This window comes from Atractosteus spatula, chromosome 11 (genome assembly GCF_055471065.1).
Source record: "Atractosteus spatula isolate fAtrSpa1 chromosome 11, fAtrSpa1.hap1, whole genome shotgun sequence".
NCBI classification, from domain to species: Eukaryota; Metazoa; Chordata; class Actinopteri; order Semionotiformes; family Lepisosteidae; genus Atractosteus; species Atractosteus spatula.
In genome coordinates, this window is record NC_142716.1 from 21,785,529 (window position 1) to 21,795,084 (window position 9,556).

The 9,556-nt window shown below is 37.0% G+C and overlaps 1 protein-coding gene across 1 annotated transcript; it reads right to left on the reverse strand.

Annotated features, from left to right (window-relative positions):
* Positions 1 to 887: 887 nt before the first annotated feature.
* On the reverse strand, positions 888 to 7,805 carry LOC148823682 (galectin-1-like). Its single transcript, XM_088927104.1, has 5 exons — positions 7,749 to 7,805; positions 5,870 to 5,917; positions 3,383 to 3,462; positions 2,779 to 2,950; positions 888 to 1,195 (listed from the first exon to the last, which is right to left on the reverse strand). The coding sequence occupies exons 2-5, from the start codon at positions 5,873 to 5,875 to the stop codon at positions 1,049 to 1,051; spliced, it is 405 nt and encodes a 134-aa protein (XP_088783230.1). The 5' UTR covers positions 5,876 to 5,917; positions 7,749 to 7,805; the 3' UTR covers positions 888 to 1,048.
* Between the last annotated feature and the right edge of the window lie 1,751 nt (positions 7,806 to 9,556).

The following is a 9,556-nucleotide window of genomic DNA, read 5'->3' on the forward strand; positions in this document are numbered from 1 at the left end:
TTGAATGTATTTTGGTCTTAATAGTTGATTATTTTCTTGAAATTTACTACCTGACCAATGGATCTCACAGAAACAGCTGAAACAGGTGTCTTTATTCCGAAATTTAGAAAATCACTATTATTGCACATACTGAACATAGAGGCCACTCAGTGTATTGTCACTGGTTAAGGTAATTTTGTACAACTAAATTAATTTTTTCCACAGCAAGGAGTGAAATATTTAGGGCATAATGACATTTCCATTTTTGTTTCGTATGAATTATCTACAGTGCTTTCTTCTTTTTTTTTTTGCTTTAATGTGAGGAGTAGGTTATGTATATGTAACGCATATGCCCCTGCATATAACAGGGATCTCAGTTGCCCGGGCTGAGGGAGTTCTCCTTTAGCTCAGCTGGCAAGTTCCCTGTTGTGTGATGCCGGAGACCGGGGTTCATGTCCAGGCAGTGAGGGATGAACTGGCAGGGCAGGCTCGGCAAGGGTGGAAACCCCAAAAACCGTTACACATATAATAAATACTCATTTCTACTTGAAAGTGTCATGGCAGTAAGTTTTAAATCAACAAAATGTGAAAACTGTGTAAGGATCTGACTAACTTTTCAAAGCATCTCATTTTCATCTCCATGTGTCTGCTTTGTCAGGATATTTAACAGATAGAAATAGGAGAAGTTATAAACACACAAACTGAAAAGTTTAAATGTCACAAATGTTAAATGATGCTATAATAACTGTGAGCAAGATATAACTGCCTCTAGAAAAGTTACAGTAGATTTTTACCATTTATACAAAGATCATTTAACGCAGTTTGTTGTCTGTGTCTTTTTATTTAGGATTTCCTCTACCTAATGAATCATCACTGAGAGTATATCAGGAGAAGCTGACACTCCATGAGATGTTTTAGTAGTTTAATGTTTTCCAAGATGTTTCCAAACAAGCTTGGGTTTAAAACCTTCCTGGCTGAGAAATAACATCCTGTTCACAAATCAGTAGTATAGACATTAAGCAGCAGAGGGACTTAAAGCACAGGTTCAGGCCACTGAATTGCCAGAAGATTAATGGATCTCAAAGAAGGTGACATTGAAGTTCCCACAAATAAAGACATAGGTCAGTGATGGTAGATGCAAGCGGTCAGGAAATTCCACCGTCACATTTTCAGGGCATTCTACTTCAAACACACCGCTCTTCACTCTTACAGTTAACTGCAGAGGAAAAAGGAGAGATCAATCAGTTGGTTCCGCATTTGTGAGGAATATGTGTGGGCTGTTTGTAAATTAAAGAAAGTGTTATATAGTTAAAGAACAATTGATTGTAACAAAATGAACTCCATTCAAACTGCATTCAGAAACAGCAGTTAACAGAATTTCCGAACTTTAGTTAAAGTAAACAGGGCTCTCTTCAGTGTTTAAAATAATGTGCGTGGTTTTATAGTAAATTAGGTGCTTGTTGCTGGAAGTATTGAACACAGATCTACTAACACTGCGTATTGAATTATCTTTGCTCTCATGATCACATGTTATGCTACATGGCACAGTTAAATACTTTGAGTATATTTACTGAGTATTTAGGTACAGTGAGATTTGACTTCACCTGATTTGCTTAAATCCATCTCCCTAGAGACTAGGACCCCAAAAAACTAAATTTGGAGAAAATACGTGGGTAGAATGTTGTCCAGAAGTCCAAAGTACCAAAGAAAGTGAGGAAGAACCAAGCAAATACAAAAGAGCAATCATTTTCAGCAATACTAATTAAAACATGAATATTTGTTCTTACTGTGAGAGGTATATTGGGGAAAAACAAAAGAAAAAATATTTTCCTTCCTTTTCACACCAGCTTGCAGGTCAAGCACTTCATCAGCCCACGTAAGATACAACAAAACAAAAAAACTTTAAAATGAAATGTTTAGTCCTCCAAAGAACTCTTCCAAAAACAAATCAAACGTTTGTGAGTTCCAACACAATAAAGACATGTACCTGCAAGATTGCATTCAGCACATACCCATTCCTCACTCTGTCATCACAGCAAGGGTCTGATAAGACTAACCACCTGGGTTAAAACATCACCCATTAAAGCTCTCACATCCTTTCTCTCACCTGTAGTCAACACAGGACTGACTCCTGCTCGCTCCCCCTCAGGGAAGTGTTCAGCATGGTCTTAAACCACACCACACCTGTGGCTCATTCCTACTCAATCCCTTCAGCTATGGTTGCAAGGGCTCCACCTTCACACTGCACACACCACGCATAACACCATGTGTTATATCATGTGTTATAACTTGTAACTTATAACATAGCATGTGTGAGTTAAAATGCTCACACATTATAAAAGCAAATCGCTATAAAAGCAAACATCAGATAGTATTTAAATAAGATTTACAGTGACTCAACTACTAATACTAATAAGCCCCCATAATAGCAATTTAAGGAAGTTATTTATCAAAGCTGATTCTCTGGCTTCTTAGAAGAAACAGTTGAGTAAAAGCTTGTAGTCACTTAGCTACTGACTACCTAACAGACTGACTAGATGGGCCGAACAACCATCACTTTTAGTAAATTTTCTTATATACTTGTTGTAGCGGTTGCCATGATGGTCTGTGCTCACAGTGATATAAAAGTGGGCATGTCTAGGATAGGCGAGAGAAGTGGGCAACACCTCAGACATAAGCTTTACTGACCTGCAAAGAGTGAGATAAAGAGAGAGGTAGCAAACAAAAGACAAAAACTGAAACAGGGGCTTGAAAGAGACACTGATGATACAGAGAACTTGATTTATCTCTGGCTCTTACCTCAGTGTCGGTTCCCTTTATGAAGGGGAAAACTGGAATAACGCCTTCTGCTTGCCAGCTCCCTTTTGACATTGAGTTGCAGACAATTACACCTCCATCAGGGTTGTCTTGGAAACGGGGGTTAAAGTGAAATGCCAGGTTCTGCGAATCACTCCCCAGGTTAATACTGAATCTGAGGATAACATTAGTGTGGGTAAATCCCTATTTATGGGACAATATGTTTTTCTCTATTGCCAATTCCAAAGACACATCTTCCCTTTCCCTCATATTTCACTGTAGTTCTTACTCTGATCTCCCAAGCAATGATGATCTCACACAATGGATTTGCAGGCTAAATCTCAACACTTTACTATGATTATTAATGGTAATCCAGTGAAGGAATGGTAACATAATCATAAAGCAGAGCAAAAGGAGAGCAGAGCAAAAGGAGGTGATTCAAAATGCAATGGAAATGTGAAATAACCATGTAAAATTCTCTGGATATACAATTATATAAGAAGGTGATTTGCAAATCTGATGTTGCCTGCTGTTAATGTTGAGATATCAGGGAGATTGTCCCTCAGACCTGGATATTAAATAAAACAAATACAAAACAGTGACACACCTGTCGGCATCTTGGGATATATTCCCTTTGATTTTGATGATGCTGCCATCTTTCAGGACTGCATTCGTCAGTGTTAGTTCCTGTCACCATAACACACACAGGTGTACATTAAGGAAAGAAGACCTGAAATGATGCATCCTACTAACACACCGCCTTACCTGAAGAGTGACCTCTAAACATTGCTGGAGTGATATCCATCAGCACATCTGGAGATCCCCCATAGCTGTCAGTTCATTAGGAATATCCTGTAATACTATAGAGTTGTCTGATCTATATTCTAAAAAGATTAAAATTTCCTTAATTTTCTGTCAACTGAAAATTGCATTTACTTTCTTCAAACTGGTCATCATCTTTGAGTTTCAAACCAAACTCATGGTATAATGATCAAAATGAATCAATTAAATAGATGTGTAAAGGACTAAAATATCAGTGTCAAAATACAGGTAATTAAATGTCAGGCATGTGCTTAGATTGAGAAGTGATTAATAGAAAACGAATGTGAGTATAAATAAGGTTTGAATGGTCACTCACATAGGGTGGTGAGGTGTAATCAGTGGAGTACCACATGGATATAATTAGGAGGATTACAATATTGCTACCAATCACAAGTAATAAGACCTTCAATTTAATGTCTTGTACAAAAATGGTCTCTCTTACAGTGCTGTCACCATGCTGAGGAATTAATTTGAAAAAGCTGTCCCAGTGCCATCTACTGTGGTAACTGTTTAAAATGTTATGCTGGATTTAATAGGGATTACTCATGTGACAGTACAGAAGTGGTTGCAAGAAAATAGGTTTGAGGTTTCATCTTAAAATTTCCAAATGTGCCTTTCTATTGGTGAATTGTGCGCCAGAAGGGAACTGACCCAAGCCAGTTAGAAAATGTTAGTCAAAGAGAGGAAAACAGACATGAACCTGAAGACTCTAATTAGAACAGGCAATGTGAACTGATAGTGTAGAACTGTTGATAGGAACAGACCCATTAAATGTGCTGGAGAAGCACTGCCAGCAATACAAACTCAAGTCCACTCCATGACACTTGAGCCCTGTCATTTATGTTTAAGCTATGGAAACTACTCTGATACTGCTCCTTTATAACCAGTGCTCACCCATTTCTCACAGAGTGAACCTACAGTATATCTGCACAGATACTGTATATGGTTGGCTGCATGAGAACCCTAATGCTCTCTCTTGGAACCTATATCTAAGGCTGTGGATTTTGGAAATAGCATTAGCATTGCCGTACAGACAACCAGCCCCTGTAGAGTACATCAAAATTGTAGGGCTGGAGCACTGTGAACCAAAACCCCATTCAGGCATTTATTTGCCTTCTTCCAGGTGAATGGGGCATGATCTGTGACCAAGATAAACTTCCTTTCCAGAGAATAATACTGCAAAGCCCACTTTATACTAATAATGATAATAATGAATAATAATTGCTTATACTTATAAGGTGCTTTTCTGGGCATTCAAAGCTCTTTACAGATAATGGGGACTCTCCTCCACCACCATCAATGTGGAGCACCCACCTGGATGATGTGATGGCAGCCATAGTGTGCCAGAACACTCACCACACAACAGTTACCAGTAGGGGGGAGAACAGAGTGATGAAGACAATTCATAGATGGGGATTATTAGGAGGCCATGATTGGCCAAGGCCAACGGGAAATTTAGCCAGGAAGCTGGGGTCTAAACCCCTACTCTTTTCAAGAAATGCCGTGGGATTTTTAATGACCACAGAGAGTCAGGACCTCAGTTTTACATCTCATTTGAAGGACGGTGTGTTTTTATTTTATAGTATCCCTGTCACAATACTGGGGCACCAGGACCCACACAGAATGAGCACCCCCTGCTGCCCCCACCCACACCTCTTCCAGCAGCATCATAAGTTTTTCCCAGGAGATCTCTCATCCAGGTACTAACCAGTCTCACACCTGCTTAGATTCAGTGGGTTCCCAGATGTAAGATGCATTTATAGCCAAGCACATTACTACTCCAGGAGTAACTACATGATAAATTAGCTCCTTTCCTATCTCTGGCTACTTCTGTTTAACTAACAATTATTATTATGATGTCATAAATGTTACAACAGGGAAAAAATATGGGATTGTAAAAAAAACATTTATTTTATTTCATATATATTCAGTCAATATTCAATCATACATTTGGACATTTTCATACATCCAGCATAATATTGAAAAGTAACAGTTTATGACATTTAAAAAAAAAAAATTAACATTAACTTTCATACTCTCCTAAGCAGGAGGCCATAGAGCCCATGTAGTGGCTGAAGCTGCTGCTGCTACACGGAGTTGTTGTAAAGAAACCCAATCAATCATTGCTATGCTCAAAAAAGGGATTACAAGGCGAACCTACTTCAATATTTGAAATTCCATCACAAAGCATTTTACGTCAAGAGATACTATAGAAGAAGGGAATAGTAATTTGTAAACAAGTGAAAGAGAAGAAAAAATTAGCTGGTCTTACCGCCATGTTGTGGTAGCAGATTAAGGTGGGAACTGAGCAGAAAATCTTCTGCTAGAAAAAGGAAGGAATAAGTGATTGTTGAAACAGATACATTATCCATTATATGATTGAGCTGTCAGCACTCATTATAGGGTTTTTTGCAAAAAAAAATGCAAATTAGTAATAGGATGGTAGATTTCAAGTACCTGTAAGTCCTAGCCACATTTTGTAACAGGTGTGATAGTAGCAGACTTCAAACCTACAGGAATTAAGGCAAGGCTATGCTTTTCTGTGGAAATATCCCCAGCCATCTCTTTCAGCAGGAGGTCCTTCTTTAAGGTGAACACATGATACTCCTGCAACTAGTTTTCCCATAGACCTGGGAGACAATACTATTTCCATGTTTCCATAGATCATTTATCCCATCCTCTTGCGGTGATGGAAAGGTAAACTTCTTATTGTCATTCACAAAGAGATACATTCGTTTCTCATTCGTGGACATTTTTAAGGTGATAAATATTACTGAAATGTGTCAAACAATGACTTAATGTGCTCACTTATTAACTAGGAAAATCTCACAGCTTCTCCCGAAAATATATATAAGAAAAATCTATAGGATTTTCAAACATATCAAAGATTCTCCTGTCCAAATATTTTTCCCATAATCATCATCTTGATACCAAGTTTATACCAATACTATACAATGTTAATTCAGCATTCATGTAATCAACAGACAAGGGCATATTTGATTACTTTCTTGAATGAAACTTTATCAAACACATGCCTGGAATAATAGTGTTACAAATCAGGTGTGTGATAAAATTATTAAATTAGTATAAATATCAGCTATTAATTACAACTTGATATACAAGCAAATTATAAATATTAATAATTTCACCCCTTATGTTTAGGGATTACCGAGCATTACACAACATACTTCTTCTATATCCTGTGGTGAGCTGTAATAAGAGAGTGATTAGCCAATACTAAGACTGAGCAAACAAATATTTATTATGAGACATAACACAGCTATACAACACAAACGTTTCACTACTATATATACATATTTGCAAGTCAGTGCCTATCAGAGCCCTACCTTCTTTAGACATACAAAGTGCAGAATCGGTGATGAATAAGAACCAATTTACTCATTCTGCAGAAAGACACTAAATAGGAGAAACGTTTTCATTTTCTCGATTCCACAATAAGGGAAATTTCCAGATTACTCAGACAGCAAGCTCTCCTATATATTGAAGCTCAATATCTGGTCGTATCACAGCATTCAGATTACCTGAAGAGAATCCGATTTCAGGTAGCTCTCATACCTTTAATGAAGAGGAGGAGGATGACTGTCCTTCCTGTCTGTCTTGATCTCAATTTCTTTTCTCAGTATATCTGTTCCTGTTTTTATGCTATGGTCCACACCTATGAAATCTAGTTTAATGATGATTGCTTGGAGTGGCTCAGTCACTGTTGAATATAGCTGTTTACTGTAGCAAGTTTTTGTATTTCAATGAATTAATTGTTTCAGTGGACCATTAGCAAATATAATTTATCTTGGATATATCTGGTTGTATCAACAAAATATACCAAAATAATGATACTATTGTCAAGCATGTTTGCAGTGTACAGAAATTTGAAAATGTACTGCAAATGCAATGAAGATTTATCTATATATTATCATTTCAAATCATAGAGTATACTCATTTAATCAATCTAATTTAGTCTTTTCTTACATGGTCAAACTAAAACCCAGCAGGACACCAGGCAGGAAGTCTAACAACCAATGAAAAGGCAGCAGTCACCTCAGGGATCAGGCCCCCACACGAGTCAATTGTAATTGAGAGGTTACTTGCTATAATTAACATTAATGCTTTTACCTATGAGAAGGATCACTCACAGTTCTGAGCTCCTGAAAGCTTCTTCCAAACGTTGTTCCAGGTCCCTCAGGTGGTTGTTCAGGTACTTCTGTTTCTACATTATTTATACAGTGCTGGAACACTGGATCCCAATACTTTTTCTACCTTTTTTGGTAACGTCTGTGATTATTGGCTGAACTTCGTGCTTCCAGCCCCACCCAATTTCTTTATGCCACAACCTCTTCTGTCATCCCTTAATTTCTCTTGTAAAGCAGTTGTGACTAATTTATTATTTAATTACAAGGGGAACTGGTTAACAGTACATTATCTTAATGTAGTTCAGGTGGGTAGCTGTGTCAGCATGGGTAGGCTGCAAAGGGATATGCTGAACATTCCATGAAGAAAAGAGAAGAAGAAAACACAACGTTTCGGCTGTGGAGCCTTCTTCGGGTGTGTACATCATCTTAATGTACAACTTCTGATGGGGAGAATGAAAGAACATACAAAATGATACAAATGAGAGACAGAAATTCATTCCATCTATCCATTTGGTAGATAACTGATCTCATCCAACTGTTTCTTGAAGGAATCCAGATACCAGTTTCAATAACATGGCTGAAGAGCTTATTCCATCCTCCCACAACCTTTAGGACAAAGAAGTGTCTCCTGTTTTTAGTTATAAATGTACTTCCCTCTAGAAATATGTTGGGTTGACTCTGTCAATGCCTTTGAGGATTTTGAATATTTGTATCAAACAGCACTGTAATATTGCCTGTTCGAGACTAAAAACATTCATTTACTTCAGCCTGTCAGTGTAGGATTTTCCCTTAAACTGTTTCGTTAACTGGTTTTCTCCTCTGGACTTATTCCAGAGCAGCAATAACATTTCTATAATGCGGTGACCAATAGTCTACAGAATTTTCTATATGAGGCCATTGAAGTGTGTTATACAATTTTATCATACCATCCTTGATATCAGTTCTCTGCTTTCAATTACAGTATATATCTTAACATATCATTTACTTTCCCGTATTGTCTGGAATATGTAAGTATACTGTAAATATCTCAGTTTTTGCATACAGTACGTAGCCTCTTCTCAGTGCTTCCCATTGTGTATTTATAGTTTACATTTTACCAACTTAATGAAAAACCCTGCACATTAAAAGTCATATGTGCCAGCTGTTTGCCCAGTCTTGAATTTTCTCTAAATCTATTTGATGTCCATTTGCTACTTCTACAGTGTTTGCTCATCATCTTAATATGATATTAACTGCAAACTTTAACAGTTTTTACTCTGGACCCTAGATCATTCATATAAACTAAAAAGTTCAGTTTTCCTTGTATGGATCCCTAATACCGATTGTGGTACACCACTAATAACTTCACACCAATCAGTATTCACTCCTTATGTGCAATCTTTACTTTCCTTAACTCTATATACAGTAAGCTAATGTACAGGTAATTTAAATCCTGTACATCTTCTGAAATTTGGTATTATGAAAATACAGTATATAAAACACTTCTACTTTTGCAATAAGCTGGCAAAGATCATTGTTTGATATTATTTGGTGGCAAGGGTATAATACTAAAATAGTGCTAACAAAATGTATTTTTGTAACTGTTTTTGAATCAGTATGGTATATTACTACTCCCTAAACATACCCTTTACCTGTTATCTTCTACTAGCAAAAACATGCCTAAAATTAAAATAGTGCTAACAAAATGTATTTTTTGTAACATTGTTTTTGTTATTAGGTTTGACATACAGTAGCATTTCAGCATATGGCTGCTCACAGCTGTATTAAACTAATTTATATCCTCTCCACCACTACATTTATTCAATCTCTTT